Consider the following 22,543-nt stretch of genomic DNA (forward strand, 5'->3'; position numbering starts at 1 on the left):
TGGGCAGGCGCTTCTCAGAAAGGGTCACCCTGTTGGACATGAGAGAATAAAGAAAGGAATGCATTACAGGCAGAGGAAACAGCTTCTGCCAACCTCCCAGGCCCAATAAGATCTGGAAGGTCTAGAGAATTAGCAGTGGAGCCATGGGACGGCAGGGTAAGGGTCTGTGGTCTCGAAAAGTCCCTTGGAGGCTGAATGAGGAATCACTGGAGGAGGACAAGGCTAGAAACAAAAATTCTTTTCATTTCTCCTTTGAAAGCTTCTACTCACTTCTGAATAAAATCCCTATATGACTCCTCAGTAGAGAGCAGGCACATACAGAAGTTTTCTTGTAGAAGGTTACATTTTCTATGGTTTTAATTCAGTATGTTTTTATTGAGTAGCTAGGATATGCTGAGTACAGTGGAGGCTAAGAATAAGCAAGGTTTTTTTTAAATCTTTTTCATTTTTACCTCTGCCTCCAGGAACTTTTTAAGACATTATCTTCCTAATCTTCCTAATATCTGCCCCTGCCCAGGAAATTTTAATACCACTGATATACTGTATATATTGTTTATGTACCATATGCCCATCTATGTACCATGTATAAAGAGAGTAAGATTTCCCCCCACCAAGAACCAATTTTAACCCCCTTTGGGGCAACACCATTGCCATGGAAATGCTTGGAGTAAAAAATGAAAGCAGATGGGAATTCATGTGACCTTGATGTAAGCCTTGTTCGATAGCTCAGAGCAGTGGAAGGTGAAGTTAGTCAAACCCCCCTTTTCTGCACCACAGTTTACTCATCTGCAAATGAGCAGGATGAACAAGTGCATAGAAAGAACTGACATCCTAGATCTAGGATGGGTCAGCTCAAGAACAAAGGTTCAATGGCAAATAAAAGGACCTCAGCAGAACTAAGCCACGGTCAGGACCCCAGGACACTGAGTACTTGATACAGAAGAGGCAGCAGGGACAAGGCAGAATCTCTGAGCTCAGGGGACCTACAGTCTAGTGAGGCAAGAGAATCCAGACACATATATCGCGTAATGGCAAATAGTGGTGAGCAGCATGAAGGGAAACGAAGCAAGGCCGGAGGCCAGGGAGTCAGGGTGTGTGGGATGGATCAGGCAGGCTTTGAGCAGAGACCTAGTGGAGTTCTGGGCTGAGTGGAGAACAGGACAATAGCAGTTCAGACATCTGCTCCCCACCCCCAACCACTCCATCTCAAGCCTTCTGATCTTAGATCCCCTACTCCTCCGCAATGCCAGAGAATTTGATGAAAAGGCTTCTCATGCTCACTGACTTTGAGTCTTGACTCTGCTTATTACTAGGTGTGTGACCTTGGATAAATCACTTCCCCTCATTGAACTTCAGTTCCTTATCTGTGAAATGGGGATAGCAATTCCTTTCCTGCCTGCCTCTAGGGACCCCTGGGAAACCATACAGTAACAGATAAGAAAAGAGTACCGTGGCCATGGTGTGGTGTGTCGCTTTGATCTGGTGTGTTTCCCGCAGTGGAGTGCAGTGACAACCTCTTCACCCAGAGGATGGGCGTGATCACCAGCCCTGACTTCCCCAACCCTTACCCTAAGAGCTCCGAATGCTTCTATGTGATCGGACTGGAGGAGGGTTTCATGATCAGCCTGCAGTTTGAGGACATTTTTGACATTGAGGACCATCCAGAGGTGCCGTGCCCCTATGACTACATTAAGGTAAGCCTGTAATGCACCTTTGCCCTGGGGATGCTGGAAAATCCTGCAGAATTGGGAAAAATAGTTTTCTTGCCCTCTACCTTCTCCCAAGACAGGGACCAAGCAGCTTACTTTCCAAAAAGTAATTATTTAAAATAACATCTACCAGCTTAATCAGATCCTGTCTAGGGATCCTTTCTGATCTCAAACTAGCCACTTGGCTGCCTACAAAATCCCTTTAGCCATGTAACATTCCATTGTCATAAAGTGTACCGGGGTGAAGGTCATGGGACTGCCTTAGAATCCTGCCTGCCAGAGTTTCAAGGAGCTCTGCTGTGAGCCTTAACCAGGTACTTAATCTCCCGGGGCTTTGCTTTTTCCCCTCTCCACAGTAAGGGTGACAAGGTGAAAGGATCATCCAGGATTGTAGAAGTCATTAAATTAGAGTTGAGGTTCTCATCCTCAGGGATGGAAGGAAAAGAGTTATTAAAGGCATAGGAAAGACCCAGGACTGGGAGATGGGAAGTCTAGATCAGCTAATAGTATATTTTCCCCTCCCCCACTCCACTGTCTCTATCCTAGTCCAAACCCATTATCTCCTGGTCAACTGCAAAGCTTCCCAACTGGTTTCCTAGCTTCTGCCATCGCCCTCCACAGTCGGTCCTCCGTAACATCCAGGCTAGTCTTTATAAAAGTCAGATCAGACCAAGGTTACACTTGCAAGTAAACCAGCTCCTCAACAGGATGTGGTCCTCGCCTGCCTTTCAACCTCATGCCCTGGCACAGCCTCCGTTCCAGTCACACTGGCTTCCTTCCTGTTCTTAATACTTGCCAAGATTTTTCCCAACTTTGGCCTTGACTTTCACGTATGCTGCTTCCTCGGCCTGGAAACTCTTCTCCCCTCCTCCTCTAATAACAAGCTCCTGCTCATCCTACCTGTCTCAAATCCAACGTCATCTCCTCAAGGAGGCCTCCCCTGGCCACCTAGTTAAAGTATTATAGTTATATATCATATCAATAGTGAATTATATAGGTTAAGTAGATTTTACTACATAAATCATAAACATATAACATTTATTTATTGTTAGACTTCCCCAACTAGACTGCAAGTTCTTTGAGGACAAAGGCCTTTTCTATGCTGTGCACCTGGATAGAAGCTCTGCCGCTTTCTGGTCCTATTGGGTTCATCTGTGAGCAGAGGCTCATTAGCCTGCCTGTCCACTGTCAGGGCCATTGTAAATGTAAATGGGGGGTGTGGAGATGGAGCGATCTGCTGAATGGTAGCGCCCCCTAGAGACGTGAGTGAATGCTAGGGTTCACATGAAGGTGTCCAGAAAACCCCAGCGCCGTGTGGAGGTGGTCCCTGCAGCAGCCACTGCTCCTCTGATGTGACCCTCTTTTTCTTCATCTTGCTCCTCGCAGATTAAAGCTGGCCCAAAGGTTTTGGGACCCTTCTGTGGAGAGAAAGCCCCAGAACCCATCGACACCCAGACCCACCACGTCCTAATCCTATTCCGCAGTGACAACTCAGGCGAGAACCTGGGCTGGAAGCTCTCCTACACGGCCACAGGTAACACGTGGTCATCGTGCTCAGCCCTCAGGAGTGGTGGCTAAGGGGTAGGGGTACGGGCCTACGACTCCACTGGCGTTGTGGCGGGACTCCCAGTTCTGCTGCTGAGTACACCAAGGTACATTCTCTCTTCTGACTCAGTTTCTCATCTATAAAATGGGGTGAAGGGCAGCAATGATGGTGTGTTTGGACTGTCTGTACTTCAGAATCACAGGGAAGGTTTCAAAACCAAAACCTGGATTTCGAACTGCATCCCCTCACACCATGATTCATGGGGCCTCGAGAGGACCCTTCCGGCTTCAGCCCTCTCCCCGTCTGAGTCGGGATTTGCCGGTGGGCCTAGAGCTCGGAAGGTTCCATTCTGGCAGTTTGCCTCCTTGGGTTGCCCCAGACTGACAGAGCCCACAGGCTTCATTTCCCAGGACCCCAAGGCCCAATCCCTGATAGAGCCATTGGACCCAAAGGGTTTGCAATAACTTGGAAAAGAAGAAGGTAGACCTCAGCGACAAGACCACAGCTGGCCATGACTAATCTAATTTATAGACTCCAATATCCGGGCCTGGCCTGCATTATTAAATTCAGTGCCTGGTTCTGGGGAAAGAGTGAAGAGAATATTAACAGAAGAAAGTTTGTCCGGGAAAAAAAAGGCAGGGATAGCCCCAGGCCTGGGAACTCTGTCTGATTCAGCCTTCTGAAGAGAGGGCTCAGAGGCATACAATCACAGTCTGACACTCTGAGGAATGGTCTTGGCAAGAAAGAGCAATTGGCATCACCCCAGGTACCCCAGGAGTGCAAACTACACCTGATTAGTAAAAATTGTAATGGTATAAATTTTGATTGACTATGAAACTACACTTCCATTAATTAGATGAGTCCTGTAGTGAAAAGTACAGGTTTGGGAGGTAGTGAGTTCCCTGTCTCTGTAGGAATGCATATAGATGTTTGATGTCTACTGTGCAAGCTGTTATAAAAATAAAAATAAAAAAAGCAGACGAGGATTGCACTCAATGACATTTAATGTGCCTTCCAACCTTGTGTTTTGATGAAGTGATCTGGCCAACCACTTCATTTTACAAATGAGGAAATAGAGGTCCAAGTGGAAAAGTGGCCTGCTCGAGGTTCCAGTGAGTCTCCTTCTGGGCTTATTGGGTCCGGGCCCCTAGGACCCAGTTCTGTGGCTTTTCCACACCAATCCCACTGGGCAGTCTAGGGGCTGGCCTACTGCTGCAGATTTTCCTCATTTCCTCACCTGCTGTTATTCCATCGCTCCCTGCCAGGGAAAGAGTGCCCAGAACTACAGCCTCCTGTCCACGGGAAGATTGAACCCTTGCAAGCCAAGTATTTCTTCAAAGACCAGGTGCTCGTCAGCTGTGACACAGGCTACAAAGTGCTCAAGGTACAGGGTCCTGTCTGGGGAGCAGGAGCCACCAGCAGAGAAATCCTCCAAGCCTCCCAGCTCAGATGGGCTTCCAGCTTGTGACAGTCGCTCCACAGTGTTTTCTTCCTTCCCCATAAACCTCCAACACGCTCCAGAAATTCCAGTCTTCTGAAAACTCAAAGCATGTGTCTCAGACTCTTGCTTCTGGAAGTGGCACAAAAGCCTTTTAACAGAGTGTGGGCTGGTTTGAATTTCAAAAATCTCAATTTACTCAGCCCTACAATCAGGGCAAACAATCTTAACAAAGTTGAGGTTTATTGGGGCAAACAGGGATGAAAAGCAGACATTTTAAACCTGGAAACGCTGAGGTTGCCGGTTCAAAGCCCTGGGCTTGCCTGGTCAAGGCACATATGGGAGTTGATGCTTCCTGCTCCTCCCCCCTTCTCTCTCTCTCTCTCTCTCTCTCTCTCTCCCCCCCCCCATCTATAATGAATAAATAAAAAAATCTTAAAAAAAAAAGAAAAAAGAAAAGCAGACGTTTTAGAGGTGGCAGGCCTCTGAAACAGTGGTTCTCCTAGGAATCACCTGCTTAACTTAAAAAATAAAGCCACCTTCCAGGCCCTCCTGAGCTCAGTGAAAGCAACACTCTGGGGTGGCCCCGGTGATTGGCCGTTCTCTTATGTTGCCCAGGTGACTCTGCTGTGAGCCAAGCCAGGGACCACTGCTCTCAAGGAATGGTTCTCAGGGCGGAGTCCCTACTGCAGCATCACCTCACTTGTTACAAATGCAAAGGCTTGGTCCCCAGGCCAAACCCACTGAATCAGAAACTCTGGGGGCGGGGCCCAGCAAGCAGTATAAAATCCCCCCCCCGGGGTGCTGATGCTTGCTCAGCAGGGTTAGGGTTAGGGTTAGGGTTAGGGTTAGGGTTAGGGTTAGGGTTAGGGTTAGGGTTAGGGTTAGGATGCTGATGCTTGCTCAGCAGGGTTAGGGTTAGGGTTAGGATGCTGATGCTTGCTCAGCAGGGTTAGGGTTAGGGTTAGGGTTAGGGTTAGGGTTAGGGTTAGGGTTAGGGTTAGGGTTAGGGTTAGGGTTAGGATGCTGATGCTTGCTCAGCAGGGTTAGGGTTAGGGTTAGGATGCTGATGCTTGCTCAGCAGGGTTAGGGTTAGGGTTAGGATGCTGATGCTTGCTCAGCAGGGTTAGGGTTAGGGTTAGGGTTAGGGTTAGGGTTAGGGTTAGGATGCTGATGCTCACTCAGGCTGCAGAGCCACTGCTCTGGAAAAGGAGTCAAGGGGATAGTTTCCCTTCAGAGACAGTTGCACAGACCTGTTCTCACCCCCAACTACTGACTCTCTCCAAGGTAGGAATGGGGAATATCAATTCAGCATCTATCTCTCCCTTACCTTCTAGCTTGCTCTTGGAAGCTTATGCTGGAAAAATCTGTTTAGGACGCCCAGGTGTGTAGTTTGAGCTGGTTTTACTGGGAAGCCACCACCGGCCCCACCTCTCTTCCTTCTCCCCACACCATCTTCATGTTCCTTCCTAGGATAATGTGGAGATGGACACATTCCAGATCGAGTGTCTGAAGGATGGCACGTGGAGTAACAAGATTCCCACCTGTAAAAGTAAGAGAACAAGATTGATTATAAAGACAGTGAGCTCCTTAGCACTGGCGGGGTTGGAGCAGAGACCACACAAGAGGACAGCTTGGCAGGTGCACTTTAAGAGAAAAGAATTCCACAGACACATGAGGTTTGGATAAAAAGGGCTATTAATCTTTCTTTCAATGATAAGACATTAGGATTTCAAAAGAAATTTCTTGTGGGTCCAAGTTTACTTTATAAATGCTAATTTTGCCTCTGTCTGCGGACAGGTTGCCAAATCGTGTGTCTCCAGGTTTGACACTAGCTCTGGCAGTAGTTAATTCAGAAAACTATTTTGGCCCCAGAGCCCGGAGCCGAGCGACCTTGCCAGTCTCTATGTGGCCGTCAGCCACAGCCAATATATCTGGGACAGCTCATGCTTTAAAGGTGTGAGGTCAGCACACTGGGTGTGTGTGAAGCAGGGCTCTTTGGATCTAGAGTTCTTGCCTTGTCTCTGCTCCTAACCTACCCTGTGACCATAGACAAGATTCTTCTCCTTAACTGTAAAATAGAGAGTTTGGGAGCTTTAATATTCTAGAATATATCATAATGGTTCTAACATAATGTAGTCCATATAAATCATCAAGTGAGCTTTGCAAAAATACAAATTGTCAGCCACTACGGCCTGTCCTTCTACCCAGATAATTTCAGTGCAAGACTTGTAAGGACCACAATTCTAGGAAACTCATCTATGACAGCAATGATGAGAGGAGGCATAGAAACAGAAAAGGAAGGAAAAGGAGAGAGGGAAGAAGGGATGGAGGACTTCCTTTAGAATGGAGAGGGAAGAAATCAAGGATTAGGACCGGTCTTACCCCCCACCCCCACCCAGTTTACCTCCCAGAAGCTTCCGAGTGGTGTCCTTGTCCCACCTTCTCCTAAGTGGCTCAGATCCATTGGGCCATCAGGTCCGCTCCCACTGCCTCAAGGGGACACCACCAGGGTGGGGCCCCCTTGAAGCAAATCCCAGGCAGAACTTTGGAGTAGAGTGAGCTTGTTTTTCGTTTTCCTCTTTTTTCAATGTGATGATGTGGCTGGAGTCAGAGCCCAGAGTTGGAGGGCGGGGGGCATTTTATGGCTTCAACAAAAAGTTTCAACAAACATTTACTGGATTCCTGTGCAGAGGTCTATACAGAATTCAGATGCAAAAGACAAGGTCCAGACAGGGAGGATCTTAGACGTCAGCAGACACATCTGCACTTCCTCCTCCTCCTCCAGCCTCTGGCTCATGTGCAGGGCTGAGCCTGAGTTCTCCCCAAGCAGGGGGTTCAGAGGGAGGAGGTAAAGGAGCATGTGGGGTGTAGAGGATAGAATGTGGCTTAGGAGTCAGAAAGTTCTAGATTCAAATCCAGACTCAAACAGTGGAAGGTCCCTAAGCAATTTACTCAGACTCTTTTGGCCTCAGTTTCTCATATTCCTGACTGTTCTGAGGACTAACTGTGCTAATGTATACCTCACACCTGTGGAGCACCAGGAGTAAGTATAAACTCTTTTATTTATCACTAGGGAGAGGTGTGATTTCTCTCATTCACACTTTTGGAAAGTAGGAAACTTTAATAATAATTTTCTTCCCTGATAAAACACACACACTTCTTATTAGAACAGAAGTGTTGATAGAGTTGGGCACTGCTATATTCAGTGGTAATCTTTTTTATGACTTTTTTTTTTTTTTTTTGTATTCTTCCGAAGCTAGAAATGGGGAGAGACAGTCAGACAGACTCCCGCATGCACCTGACTGGGATCCACCCGGCATGCCCACCAGGGGGCGATGCTCTGCCCCTCCGGGGCGTCGCTCTGTCGTGACCAGAGCCACTCTAGCGCCTGGGACAGAGGCCAAGGAGCCATCCCCAGCGCCCGGGCCATCCTTGCTCCAATGGAGCCTCACTGCAGGAGGGGAAGAGAGAGACAGAGAGGAAGGAGAGGGGGAGGGGTGGAGAAGCAGATGAGAGCTTCTCCTGTGTGCCCTGGCCGGGAATCGAACCCGGGACCCCTTGCACGCCAGGCCGACGCTCTACCACTGAGCCAACCGGCCAGGGCTTTTATGACTTTTGTTAGTATACAAAACAATGCCTGTCGTTTTGTACCAAAGAAAAGAGGAATTTGTTTTTCTCCCTAACATGACCTGGTTTTCCTAGCACAGCCTGGATTAGGACTATTAGAATCACTGTTTAGATACGCCCAGCATCTCTGCTTGTTCACTGAGTTGATATTTATTGAACACCTCTCCGTCCCAGGCATGTGCCAGGTCCTAGGGGAGATGCAAAGATGAACAAGACTGAGAAGCTGAAAGGCACCAGGCATTGTAGGGAGAGGGGTTGGGAACTTACAGGAAGTGTGTGTGTGCTGTGAGGACACCTGCACCGGAACAGGAAGTAGAAATTAAGGGTTGTTGTCCTGACCCTGACGCCACCTTGCTGTAGTGACCCTAGATAAGTCCTGGTCCACTCTGAATGCCATCTGTCAAACAGGGTTTGGATCAGATGAATGTGAAGCTCACTCGAGGGGCAGAATTTTATAATTCTCATGAGCCAGCATTTTATGACTGTGCAAATTCTCTGGATAGTACAAATTCCACAACGCCAAACTGTCCTTCACACTAGCTGTACCTAAACTGTGCATTCTTAATCAATTCTGGTGGAGCGATTTCTGTATTTCCTGCATAAACTGCTTCTGCTTTGCTTGCTAATATTTCTCTTTCTCTCCCTTCTTCTCTCTGCTTCCTTTCTCTGGACCCACTGATCCCTCTTTGATCTTCACCATGGTGACAGAAATCGAAATGGATGTGGAGAGCGAACTCAAGTCAGAGCAAGTAACCGAGTGACTGACAGAACCCCACGCAGTGCAGACATCCAAGAATGGATCACTCCAAGACTCGGGCCCCAGAGCTACTCCGCCCCACGACACCCACCAACACTCCACTCCCCATTTCACTGCGGATTAGAAAGAATGATAAACAAGGCAACATAGTCTCAAGCAGTTGAAACTCCTGCATGTATGAGAACAATTCCCCTTTTGTGGGTTCATCTATTATACAAATATTACTCTAGAAAATAATAAAAAGACAATGGGAGATTTTTTTTTAAGCACCTCTAAGTGGACTATATTCTTCTAAAAAAAAATGACTTTGGTCCTAAAGACACAAGATTTAATAATATGCAATCACATGGCCTTAGGTTGACCAGGTCAAAGTAGGCCCTGATTTTCAATCCACTCCACATTCCAAGTTTAAATAGGCCAGAATGCCTGTGAGTTTATGACTTAAATATTTTTACCTGTTGCTACTTTCTTAATGTAAGTAGGTAGAACTAGAAATAACTCATATGGCTTAGATTTTTAGAGTCTAGATTTATCCTCCTGTCTGAAAGTTTCCCTTCCACCAGAACTAACAGAGGACTGAGAGTCTATCACCAGGGGTTCTTTCTTCTGGAGCTTACATGTTTTGCATTTCTGAAAATTCACTGATTAAAGTTTTTCAAAAGATAGGTCTCATACTTGAAAGCCCCAGTCCTCAGCTCAGGTGCCATGAGACACCACTGAGTCATAAGTAGTGATAAAGACTGTGGAGCGGCAGCCAGCCTGCTGGAAATCTCTGCTTCATTCGGCCTGAACAAAATCTGGATACACGTATCAGAGAAGCTTTGCATTGCATTGTGACCGTGAGTCAGTTTGGTGATGAAATGGCCTCTGGAAGAAGGCAGACTCCTGCAAGGGTGGACAAAGAGCAGCCTAAAGTCTGCAGTGCCAGCCTAGGGCAGAGTGCCCCTACGACAGACATGAGATGGTCACTAAATCCAACTGCCAGCTGAATTAATATTTTTAATCCCATAAAGTATAACAGACATTGCACTGGGTGTGGCTGAGAGAATTATAATTTAGGCAGATGGTTTGATATGGAGCCAAATGATTGTAATACTAGGTAACATAAGATGCATACATCAGAGAGAGGTCAATAAATAAAGGACTCAGCAAAGTACAGAAGGAGCCCTATCTGATTAGAAGAATGAGGAAAGGCTTTCAAGAAAAAGCAATGGTTAAGGCCTCAAGATGGCCAGAGCATGGAGGAGACACAGGGTTTCCCATGTGGGGAGAACGGCATGTGTGAGAGAGGTACAGGAAAGTGTCTGTGTCATTGCAGCATAAATACACCTGGAGGAAGAATGGGGATGAGGCTGGGTGAGAAAGTGGGCCATCCCCGGACCGAGCCACCTCTGAGTTCTCTAGGAAGTTCCTAAATTACAGCAAAGTATGCTCAAGAGAGCAGGTCAAGAAAATTATGTCTGGCCCCAGCTGGTTGGTTCAGGGGTAGAGCATCAGCCCAGCATGTGGAAGTGCTGGGTTCGGTTCCCAGTCAGGGCACCCAGAAGTAACCATCTGCTTCTCCACCCCTCCCTTCTCTCTCTCTCTCTTTCTCTCTCTCCTCTCTTTCCCTTCCACAGCCATGGCTCAAATGATTTAAGTAAGTTGGCCCAGGTGCTGAAGATGGCTCCATGGCTTCACCTCAGGTGCTAAAAATAACTTGGTTGCCAAGCAACAGAACAGTAGCCCCAGATGGGCAGAGCATTGCCCCAAAAAGGGCTTGCCGAGTGGATCCTGGCCGGGTGCATGTGGGAATCTCTCTCTGCCTCCCCATCTCTCACTTAAGAAAAAAAAATTTTTTTTTAATAAAAAGAAAAGAAAAATGTGTTTGAAGGAAATAAACGGTAGCAAATGATGACAATGGAGATGATGCATTGGATGGTACATGACATCTCAGAGAATAATGAGAAAGGGAGGAGAAAAGGAGAGCAAGGGAATGGGAAAGAGAAAGGCACTTTGACCCCAGAGTGTGAGAGTGGCCAGAGCAAGCTTTAGAGAAAAGAATGAACCACTTCCTGAAGCAAAGAAGATTGATGAGCTAAGGAAGCAGGGTTTGAATATAGCATCTCTGATGGTGCTGGGCCAAGCTGCTCAAGGCCTCTCAAAAAAGCAGGTGGCCTGACAAGTGGTGGTGCAGTGGATAAAGCGTCAGCCTGGGACACTGAAGACCCAGGTTTGAAACTCTGAGGTCACTGGTTTGAGCACAGGCTCACCAGCTTGAGCTTAGGGTTACCAGCTTGAGCGTGAGATCACAGAGATGACCCCATGGTTGCTGGCTTGAAGCCCAAGGCCACTGACTTGAGCAAGGGGTTACTGGGTCAGCTAGAGCCCTAGGTCAAGGCACATATAAGAAAGCAATTGATGAACAATTAGGTGCCACAACTATAAGTTAATGCTTTTCATCTCTCCCTTCCTGTCTGTCTGTCCCTGTCTGTCTGTCTCTCTCTCTCTCACTTAAAAAAAGAAAACTAACAAAACCAATGAAGTGGTCTCCAGACTACAGAAAGACATGGCCCTTCACCTGCTACCGCAGACTTGGGGAGAGGGCACACCCCTTCCTTGCTCACTCTACTCAAGCCTCAGTGGCTCCATTTTTCACTATGGATCACCTCCTCCAAATGTTGTAGGACCAGCTCTAACAGCGGCAGAGTTACTTCTCTAGTGATGTAACAGACCCTCTACCCAGAAAATTTCTCACCAGTGTTGGCCACGTTACACAGCCTGACCCCCTATTTCTCACCAGTGCTGGCCACGTTACACAGCCCGACCCCCTATTTCTCACCAGTGCTGGCCACGTTACACAGCCTGACCCCCTATTTCTCACCAGTGCTGGCCACGTTACACAGCCCGACCCCCTATTTCTCATCAGTGTTGGCCACATTACACAGCCTGACCCCCTATTTCTCACCAGTGTTGGCCACATTACACAGCCTGACCCCCTATTTCTCACCAGTGCTGGCCACGTTACACAGCCTGACCCCCTATTTCTCACCAGTGCTGGCCACGTTACACAGCCTGACCCCCTATTTCTCACCAGTGCTGGCCACGTTACACAGCCTGACCCCTATTTCTCACCAGTGCTGGCCACGTTACACAGCCCGACCCCCTATTTCTCACCAGTGCTGGCCATGTTACACAGCCTGACCCCTATTTCTCACCAGTGCTGGCCACGTTACACAGCCCGACCCCCTATTTCTCACCAGTGCTGGCCACGTTACACAGCCCGACCCCCTATTTCTCACCAGTGCTGGCCACGTTACACAGCCTGACCCCCTATTTCTCACCAGTGCTGGCCACGTCACACAGCCCGACCCCCTATTTCTCACCAGTGCTGGCCACGTTACACAGCCTGACCCCCTATTTCTCACCAGTGCTGGCCACGTCACACAGCCCGACCCCCTATTTCTCACCAGTGCTGGCCACGTTACACAGCCTGACCCCCTGTTTCTCACCAGTGCTGGCCACGTTACACAGCCCGACCCCCTATTTCTCACCAGTGCTGGCCACGTCACACAGCCCGACCCCCTATTTCTCACCAGTGCTGGCCACGTTACACAGCCCGACCCCCTATTTCTCACCAGTGCTGGCCACGTCACACAGCCTGACCCCTCACTATGTCTAAGGCCCACTCTGGAACTCCTCCAATCTGGTGTTATGTGTCAGGTCTCAAGGCTGCCTTGGGTGAAATGCACTGCTAGACCAAAGTTCAGGGAAACAAGAGTAATACCGAGATCCAGGCACCAGTCAATGGCATTTTAATGCCATTGTGGTCCCCTCAGACCACACCTCTGCTTTGAGACTCAGCATAAAATACATTTTAAACTATTGATAGCTTTCCATAATAAATATTATATCCTTTTGCTGTCCTAGTGCTGACCTTCAGGGATTCTCATCACAGGGTGGAAGAGTGTGTCTAGTTTGTGTGAGCAAAGCAAATGGGAATGAGCTGTCCAGATGGGCTAGAGGCCAGGACAAAACACTAAGCAGATCTCCTGGCTTTTGCCTTCCTTGTGGGTAGAAGGGACTTGCATTTACTCCCATCCTTTACCCTCTGCTCCATCCTGGAAGGCCTTGGATTTAGCTGTGTTTTAATTTGACAACTCTGTTCAATCAAACAGATGAATTTGGAGTCCTAAAGTGAGAAGGCTCAATATCTGAGTATCATCTCAGGGGTAACTCGCTCCCTCTCTGTTCCCCAAGGTGAGCAGATAAAATTCAGGAAGTAGGAAACTGGAAATCCTACCAGGGCCTTGGAATGCAGTCCTCTGAAATTATCGGAAGATTGACAACTAATGTCCACCCTAACCCAGCTAATATTGCTTATAGGTAGTTTCAACTAGAAAACAGGTCCTTAAGAACTGTTAGTTTGGTTTATTTAAAAAACACTGAGCACTGAGTTTAAGTTCAGGTCTGTTTCCCTCACCACAACTGTGTGACCTGAGACCAGTCAAGTCTCTCCTCTGAGGTCATCTGTAAAGACGATGTTCTAGGTCACCTGCCTTTGTAACTATGAAGCACTGTGACTCTTCTGATTCTTCAACTCCGGCAGATGCTGTTAGACCTAAGATTAGGATTTCCATAGAAATGAACACCATCCTCTAATGGAGGCCCACAAACAGACTCTGACAGTTTGGGTCCTCTACCTCTGACCTGTCTGCTGCAAGCTTGTAATAGACAGTATCAGTGCTGGGAACTCCCCTGAGACATGGTTGGACCGTCAGCCGCCCTTAAGACCACATCTGTAGGGCAGGCATCTTTGGTCTTATCCTACAGCCAGCCCCAACGTCCAGCCACCAGTGATTGGAGAAAACAAATAGGTGAAGACTAAAAGTTGGTCCACCCTGACCCCCCCCCCTTCTGACTTCTGAGCCAGCAGTGTGGGGCTGTGCTGAGTTTCTTTCTGTTAACCCTTTTTCTTTGCTAAGTTCCAATGTGAGCACTTAATGGCTCTTACTCAGCATGTGGTTGGCTCTGGAAAAACTGAATATTCTTTGGTTCTTGGCAGCCAGAATTTTCTTGCTGAGCCACAGGCTTTAAACTGGGGCAGAAGAAGCTAAGAGGATTGAATAATAGATCTGCAAGTCAAGAAAAGGGCCTTGGTGGGGAAGAGATGGGTCTGTTTAAATCTCAGCAGACCTGTCCTTGCCCTGAAATTGACATCAGGCCAGGTGAGTTGACCACACAGTCAATTTCAGAAAAGACTCCCAAATCAAGGCCACCAGTGACTGCTCAGGTTGTGGCCTCCATAATCCCAGGGGCATCATTCTCCTAGACGGTAACATGGCTTAGTAAAGTTCTGTGCAGTGCACAGCCTGTACATCTGTGTGAGACAGACCTACCAGATGGCCCCAAGAAAAGAGCAAAGTGTCACTGAGAGACCTCACTCTCTTCTCTCTCAGTTGCAGACTGTGGAGCCCCGGCAGAGCTGGAACATGGGCTGGTCACCTTCTCCACAAGAAGCAACCTTACCACATACAAATCTGAGATCAGATACTCCTGCCAGCAGCCCTACTACAAGATGTACCACAACATCACCGGTGAGCCCTGCTAAACTATAGTGAGCCCCTCCCACTACACTCCCTCTGGTCTCGGGGTTGGTGGGGTTAGTTGGGGACTGAAACAGCCAGTCAGTTGGCGACAGTTTAGGAAGAATAGGGAGGAAAAACCCCTGGGAGACATGCCTTGCCTCTCTCTGGCTCTGGCCTGTATCCCAAGAGTTAGGCCACATGGCAACCCTATATCCACACTCACAGCCTCCCACAGAGAAGGAACCCTCAGGGAGATGAGAAGCTTCACCAGTTCTGCCTCTGCTGCAGACTAGCACTAAGAAAATTTTTCTAATTTCTCAAAGCCTCCAAGTTCTTACCGCAAAAAGGGAGCAGTAATATAGCTCACAGAGGTACAATAAGACTCGGATGAGATGTAGACAGGAGTGGTTCGATAAAGAGTGTGTGAAGTGGAGGAGAGAGGGGAGGGCAAGGTGCCACTGAGCACTGTGTGAATCAAGTCCTGCATAACTAACGATGAGAAGTGCCTGCCGGGGGCTGGGCAGGGCCAGGGGGGAGGGAGCAGCCCCCAGACAGGCAGGAATCAGATTGCACAGAGCCTGGGACGCATGTGGTGTTTGTTCTTGATGGCACTGGAAAGCTATTGATGATATTGAGAAGAGGGAGACACGGTCGGATTCCATATTAGAAAAAGCCTCCAGGTTGCAAAGAGGACTGGCTCAGAGGGAATGGTATCGGAAAGACAATCTGGAAGACTTACAATGATCCACAACAGAGGGATTAAGAATCCACATCCATTTTTCATGTGCTTTAACTCAACCATTTCCTTCCTTTTCTTCAATCTTTCCTCACTCTCCCAGGTATATATACCTGTTCTGCCCAAGGAGTCTGGATGAATGAAGTCCTGGGGAGAAGCCAGCCCACCTGCCTGCCAGGTACCTCACCCTCAAGCCTTCGGTCTCCTGTTTGAGACCTTTGGGCCGCAGGTGCTCTGGATGTAAATGGAGTGGAGAGTAGGGGACATGATGCTTTGATTGTTTTTTAAGGTTCCTCCAGAGGGTCAAAGGTCCAAGAAGCCTAGACTCACACCTTCTCAAACCAACCAGTCTCTATATTCACCTGTTCTATCAGGCTAGGACCATCTCCGTCTCCCCTCCCTGCAGCTCTGCTTCCTTTGCACTGTGAGTTTTTTGACCCACAGTTTGTGTGTGTCAGGAAAATATAGAGAGCGGGTACCTCATCCTCAAGTGCTTACCATGCTGTAGAGGAAACTAACAACGTCAGCCAAATAACTACAAGACAGAGTAAGTTCTTTCAGCCATCAATGTAATCAGGTCTTATTGACTGCTGCCTCCTTGTGGCTCACCCACTGACCCACTTTAAGATGAAAAAAAAGACTTGGTAACAAGCAGTGTCACTGTGAACATTGACTTAGGGGATATATTGTGGATAGTTGCATTAACATTGAAAGTATGGATAATTTGCATCGCAATCATGGTGTATATATGTATATATTAAAATTGACTTATTAAATGCACACTGTAGGATTCAAAAATAACCCACAAAAATTAAGTCATATTCATAACATAGAAATTTATTCTTTAAAAAGCAAGAACAGCAATAATTGAAAGACAAAACCATTCAAGACAGCACTGAGGAGCAATACTGTTCTGTGTGTTCACTCCAACTGTAGAACTTCACAGCATGGTTAAGCATTGAGTGGCACGTGTATCTTACTGCATTAGAGTGTTAGGTAGACTGAGATAGTGTTATTATTTGACTGCTACATTTTAATAACCCTCCATATTACTCAGTAGGTTTCTAGATGTTAGATTAGACATTAAAATGGAAAGGCTATGGAGTCATCTACCATTATCCTTAAGAACTGAAGAAAGTGTTAATATTTGGGAGTCAGTTTTGGCCTCACAGGAGCTATGAGACCCCAGAGAAGGAGGAAGTGACTGCATGTGGTTGTCTGGGTGTGGAGAGGTGAGGATGGGTCAGGAAGACTTCACATAGGTAGGCTTTAAGCTTAAGAAAGAATACTTCAGGAGGTAAAACAGGGGAAAGGTCAACCTACTCACACCCCACTGATCCCCGCCATCTCATTTAGGCTTAACTAGAAGGACACCCAAGGCTTTATACAGTTGGCAAAGCCTCAGAGAAAATGGGAAATAGTGAAGCTGGAACAAACTGGAGAGTCAAATCCTTATTTTCCAAAATACTATGTGGGCCAAAGAAAATAGCACTGCTGATAGACTTCATCCTGGGAAGCCATGTTGCAACCTCTCTAAGGGGAAGAGGCTCTGAGCTGGGAGTCAGGGGCCTGGGTCCTAGTCCTGGTGCCATCATTTCCTAATTGTGATCTTTGATAAGTAATATTATCTCTCTGGGGCTCAGAATCTATAACTCAGAAGTAAGGTAGCAGAACCATGTAATCCATGACATCTGATAACTTTTAATGGTCATCACCCTCTATATTTATACAAGGCATCTTGGATATAATGAGTCATAAAATTATTTTAACACTTGGCGTTGGGCAGAACCATGGTGTATTATTGAACCAGGACAGAGATTTATATATTCTCCTCTCCTAAACCACTGAGTTTAAATCCAGAAACAAGCCAGTATAGAGAAAACCATTTCATCAATCATCATAATATCTATCTTTCCAAGAAAACTGTTAAACAAATATTATTTACCCCTTATTTTATACACAATAAAATTAAGAATGGGTTTGATTTATCCAAGGTTGCCCACAGAGAGTTAGGGGCAGAACTGGAAGGTAAACCTGAGACTTTTAATGTCAACACAAGCAATGCTGAGCCATTCTTGATTCTGATTATATTTGATGTCACCTCTTGAACCTAAGATTTTAGAATAGTACATTTTTGTGTAAAAAGCCCTCCCTCAGTACCTCCAGTCTTCTAGAGCACAAGTCTGATTTCTATATAGCTGAAGCAATAGTATTTCAAGAAGAGTCCTTTCTCCCAAGAAAAACTAGATGTAGAATGGTTTTAGCCAAAAAAGAATGGCCCCGTTTTCATGAGCCCACTCAAAGGCTTGTTGCGTTATTCAACCTCTTGGAACTATAAGAGCAGATCAGAAGAAAAACAGTCTTTTGTGGTAAAGATGAAGCTGGACTTACTAGAAACAGGCTCTACCTCTGGCTCTGCCACTAATGACATTGAGTATGTCTCTTTTCTTCTCTGAACCTTGGTTTCTCCAACTGTAAATTAGCTGTTCTACAAGCTTTTCCAACTCTGACATTCTGTGACCTGGGTTATGCCACTGGCACCTTGGTTGGAAAAGATACCATTCAGCACCGGCCTTGTGATCATGGGCTAAGCCACAGGCATTTCTTTCACCAGATGAGGGCCTTTTGGCACTAGATGAGTCACTGAGCAGTACTAATCACAGACCTGCCTTGGGATGTCACCTTGTAGGCTGCTGCTTGTAATTGGGAGTCTGGCTTCCAACTGTCAAAGGCCAGACCACAGAGAGTTAGTAGAGGCCAGCTCACATCTGGCCTGGTTTGAACAACAGGGTGCCTCAGGACCACGTAAGAAGCATTTGGCATCAGGAAGAGGAGCATCTGAAAAGTATTAGGTTTCTGAAAGCCTGACCTCACAAAGTTACCAACAACACTCAAATGTTCTTTGGTCTTTAAAAGATTGTTGACAGTTTCCAGGGCCAAGGAGTATAGCCTGGCCATTCGCAACCAAGAGAAGGCCCACACTCACCGAGGCTTACCTCCCAGGCCTAAGAACCATGTTGGGAAGGGCCCATGTGAACCTGTTCTTAGCCAGCGGGTCTGGTACGGAAGACCTTTTGCTCATGAGCCAGAAGTGTTTGGCTACAGGAGGCTGGTGGTGCATGTGCATGCTCGGGGTACACCTCAGTGGAACGAAGTTTGATCAGACCTTTCTTCTTCCCCTGAAGGTACTACAGGGATCTGGGGTGCAATGATGGGTGGCTCAGAACAGGGCCCATTCATCATTGCTTGTAGATTATGCCACCTTTCCCTGGCATCCATTCACTGCATGAGTCCTAACTACTAGAGAAGAAAAGGTTAGAGGGCACATCATGTGCTCTTTACATGCAATGAGAAACTGAGATATAGGATAAGACTTTGATCTCAGAATCTAATGGAGCCCCTGCTACTTATCTTAATAGCCATGTGACCTTGCGCTAGTCACTTAACCTCTGGAGAGTTTTACTCACCTATCAAATGGGGCTGTCCAGGGCAAATGAAATAAAAATTAAAGGAATTTGGAATTTGAAAGATCCTTGGAGATCATCTTGATTAACTGATTAGCAGATCAAAAATTAAAATCTAGAGAGGGCAATTAACTTGCCCAGAGTCCCACGGGCCACAGGGGAGAAAAGCCGGGTCAAGGCCTCGGGTGTCCTGGTTCCCAGTCCAGTGTTTGCTGTGTCCTGCTAAACAATCTTTTAGTTCCCTTTCATCTCTCAAAGCCCATGACCTACTGTTTTGAGAAGTTTTCCAAGTGCCCACAGTAAAAACTATTTCTAGAATATGAGATGCCTTTCTAGAAGAGAAAGGGGAGAAGTGTTAGAGATAGGCCTGGCCCAAGATGGTCTAGGCCAAAAGTGATCCTGGCTAGAAATGGTTCAAGATGGTAACAGTCTATGTGTAAAATGGTCTAGTCCATAGGTGGCCCTGGCTCCAGAAGGTCCACATAACAGGTTGGCCAGACTAGAAAGACTTAGGCCACACATGACCCCACATGGGGGGTGGGGGGGTCGTGTGTCCCCATGATGTAGAGTAGGGTCCTGTGGTGGCATAATCTACAGTGGGCGAGAGGTGAATTTCTCTTAGTGGCTCTTTCCACGTGGCTCACCTGACCAGTCTCTGTCTCTTGTCCCCACCCCTCCTCCCTACAGTGTGCGGCCAGCCCTCCCGCTCCCTGCCCAGCCTGGTCAAGCGCATCATTGGGGGGCGGAACGCCGAGCCCGGCCTCTTCCCGTGGCAGGCCCTGATTGTGGTGGAGGACACCTCGAGGGTGCCGAATGACAAGTGGTTCGGGAGTGGAGCCCTGCTCTCCGAGTCGTGGATCCTCACGGCAGCCCACGTGCTGCGCTCCCAGCGCAGAGACAACACAGTAACGCCAGTCTCCAAGGAGCACATCACCGTCTACCTGGGCCTGCATGACATGCGGGACAAGTCGGGGGCTGTCAACAGCTCGGCTGCCCGAGTGGTGCTCCACCCAGACTTCAACATCCAGAACTACAACCATGACATAGCTCTGGTTCAGCTGCAGGAGCCCGTGCCCCTGGGGCCCCATGTCATGCCCATCTGCCTGCCAAGGCCCGAACCCGAAGGCCCGGCGCCCCACATGCTGGGCCTGGTAGCAGGCTGGGGCATCTCCAACCCTAACGTGACCGTGGATGAGATCATCAGCAGCGGCACGCGGACCTTGTCAGATGTCCTGCAGTATGTCAAGTTACCCGTGGTGCCCCACGCCGAGTGTAAAACCAGCTATGAGTCCCGCCTGGGCAACTACAGTGTCACCGAGAACATGTTCTGTGCCGGCTACTACGAGGGCGGCAAGGACACGTGCCTCGGGGACAGCGGGGGGGCCTTCATCATCCTGGACGACTCGAGCCAGACCTGGGTGGCCCAAGGCCTGGTGTCCTGGGGGGGCCCTGAAGAATGTGGCAGTAAGCAGGTCTACGGGGTCTACACGAAGGTCTCCAACTATGTAGCCTGGGTGTGGGAGCAGATGGGCTCCCCGCACGGTCTGGGGGAGCTCCAGGTGCAGCGGTGAGCTGGCCGACCTCCACAGGGCCTGCCTGCCTTACCCCCAGCCCGAGTGAGGCTCACTTCCGACAGCACACTCCATGTTACTCACCAGACCAGATGGGATGGAACATGCTGCTCCCACCCTCCTGAGACAGGCCAGGTCCCCGAGAGGCCACAGAGTGCTACAGGGGAAAGTCTACACAAGAGCCCTGGGTCCACGGCCCGGGCAAGGGCCTTCCCCTCTCCGAGCCTCACTGTCCTCGGCAGTACGTAAGCCAGGCGTCCGGGCCAGTCCTAACACGCCTCTCTGGGACCGTGTTACCCCAGCGGCCTGACTCACCCCTATCCACCTATCAAAGCCACTGTCAGTGTAACTGGGCCGGCCTGACTCACCCCTATCCACTTCTCAAACCCACTGTCAGTGTAACTGGGCCGGCCTGACTCACCCCTATCCACTTCTCAAACCCACTGTCAGTGTACCTGGGCCGGCTGTTAGAACATGTTTCCTTATGAAGAGCTGAACTCTGAGTCCACATATTTTCCCAGCTCTGTCCTCTGGGCCCAGACAAGTATGATTCCTTCTCCAGGAGAAAACCATTCAGGTTTGGGGAGATGGGGACCATACCCCGAGGCCCCTCTCTCCTAGTGTGATCCCTGCAGTACTCTGACCCCTAGGTCTTTTCCCCAAAAGCTTCTCACAGTCCAAGCCTTAGGCTTTATGTTCTCTGTTAAAGGGATTTCAAAAGACAAACACAAAGCTGGGAATGTTTGGGTGTCCGGGGGAGGAGAATAGCAGTGGGAGGCTCCCCAACCCAGTTAAATCCCTATTGTCAACTCAGAACACGTCATTTGGGACCATATGTCACTCTCGGATCCCAGCTAACAACAGGGGTGTCCACACCTGCTGCTCCAAACAAGCATGAAGCAACCTTCCAGCCTTGAATTGTATCATCTGAAAAGGTTCCCTGAGCCCCAGCCCCAGGCTTGGGGACTCATCTGAGTTGCTCAGCAGAAGAGAAGGCCCCCGCTGTGCCCACTGTGCCTCTGGGGAGGAGAATGGAAGAAAGCCGGGCTAAGGACACTAGGAGTGACCTCATCCCACCATGCTTCCCCGTGTGCCGGCATCTGAACTCTTCAGAGAATCCACCAGCATGGATGTTCAGAGGGGTGTATCCCTCCAGCTTCCAGGGATAGAGTAAAAGGCCGCAGGCTCGCCCAGGAGAGGCACTGAGAAGAGACAGAGAGCCGAGAGCCCTGGCCTCCAGCCCCAGCTCTGCCCCCAATCGGCTGCATAACCTTCGACAAAGCACTTCCCCTTGTTGGGCCTCAGTTGCTCCATCCATAAAAAAAAGTCATTAGCTCCCCCTCAGGGCCTCCTGGCTCCAGCACTCAGCACTTCCGATCCTCAGAAGCCTCTCTCTGGCCCTCGCAGGGCCGATGGCCCTCCTGGGACTTGCCACCAGAGAAAGGCAGGCCGAGAAGCCCCCAAGAGGGATGCCGAGAGAACAGCTGGGAAGAGTCCACTTTTCCAATCAGTCCATGGAACCACACGCCTATGTCTATGAACGCTGCATGTAGAGGATGCTATGTATTGTATATTTTATATCACAAGCGCTCTGCTCTGTAAGGTGCCTCTGCCCCTGTTTCTCCTGTCAGGAGTCTAAAGTGGAAATAAAACCTCTGTGGATAATCAACAATCTTCATGTGGGGGGGTTGCTTGTGGTTCATATGTGTTTGTTTTGACTCTTTAAAAAATAACGTGCCCCTCATTAAGCCAAAACCACTCCCAGTATAGAAAAAAGTACAACTTTTATCACCTAGACATCACTCAAGCAAAGGTGACAAGGAACGGGGTGGGCTGTGGACAGGGGCCCTCTCAGATGCTGCACATTTCTTCCTTGCATTGCCTGCTATGTAAGTCCTTGACTTCAAAGAGCTCAAGCTAGCATGCAAGGCAAAAGGAGTTGAGTGTTATAAAATGAATGGACATTGCAGTAATCCGGGACTTTAAAAGGAGCAAGACATCCGTATAGCTGAAGGGAGTCTGGGAGCTTGGCAGAGAGGTAGCAAAGGCCGCCCTGGGAGCTGGAGGGGACGGGCAGAGAGGACCAAGGTCGAGCAGGAAAGCACGCGTGGGTGGAGTGGGAGCA

At 48.4% G+C, this 22,543-nt stretch overlaps 1 protein-coding gene across 4 annotated transcripts in view; it reads left to right on the plus strand.

Moving 5' to 3' along the window:
- MASP1 (MBL associated serine protease 1) overlaps positions 1-22,543 on the plus strand; it is a 72,411-nt gene that overhangs the window by 32,953 nt on the left and 16,915 nt on the right. For 2 of the 4 annotated variants that reach the window (XM_066240897.1, XM_066240898.1), the window contains exons 5-10: positions 1,498-1,694; positions 3,096-3,243; positions 4,521-4,639; positions 6,167-6,245; positions 14,519-14,656; positions 15,487-15,561. In XM_066240897.1, the coding sequence (XP_066096994.1) occupies positions 1,498-1,694; positions 3,096-3,243; positions 4,521-4,639; positions 6,167-6,245; positions 14,519-14,656; positions 15,487-15,561 (756 nt within the window). Of the gene's footprint in view, positions 1-1,497; positions 1,695-3,095; positions 3,244-4,520; positions 4,640-6,166; positions 6,246-9,031; positions 9,355-14,518; positions 14,657-15,486; positions 15,562-19,534; positions 21,125-22,543 lie in introns of those variants that run through there. The other 2 variants (XM_066240896.1, XM_066240899.1) reach the window with 2 other exon arrangements.

Source organism: Saccopteryx bilineata, chromosome 8 (assembly GCF_036850765.1).
Source record: "Saccopteryx bilineata isolate mSacBil1 chromosome 8, mSacBil1_pri_phased_curated, whole genome shotgun sequence".
Taxonomy (NCBI): Eukaryota; Metazoa; Chordata; class Mammalia; order Chiroptera; family Emballonuridae; genus Saccopteryx; species Saccopteryx bilineata.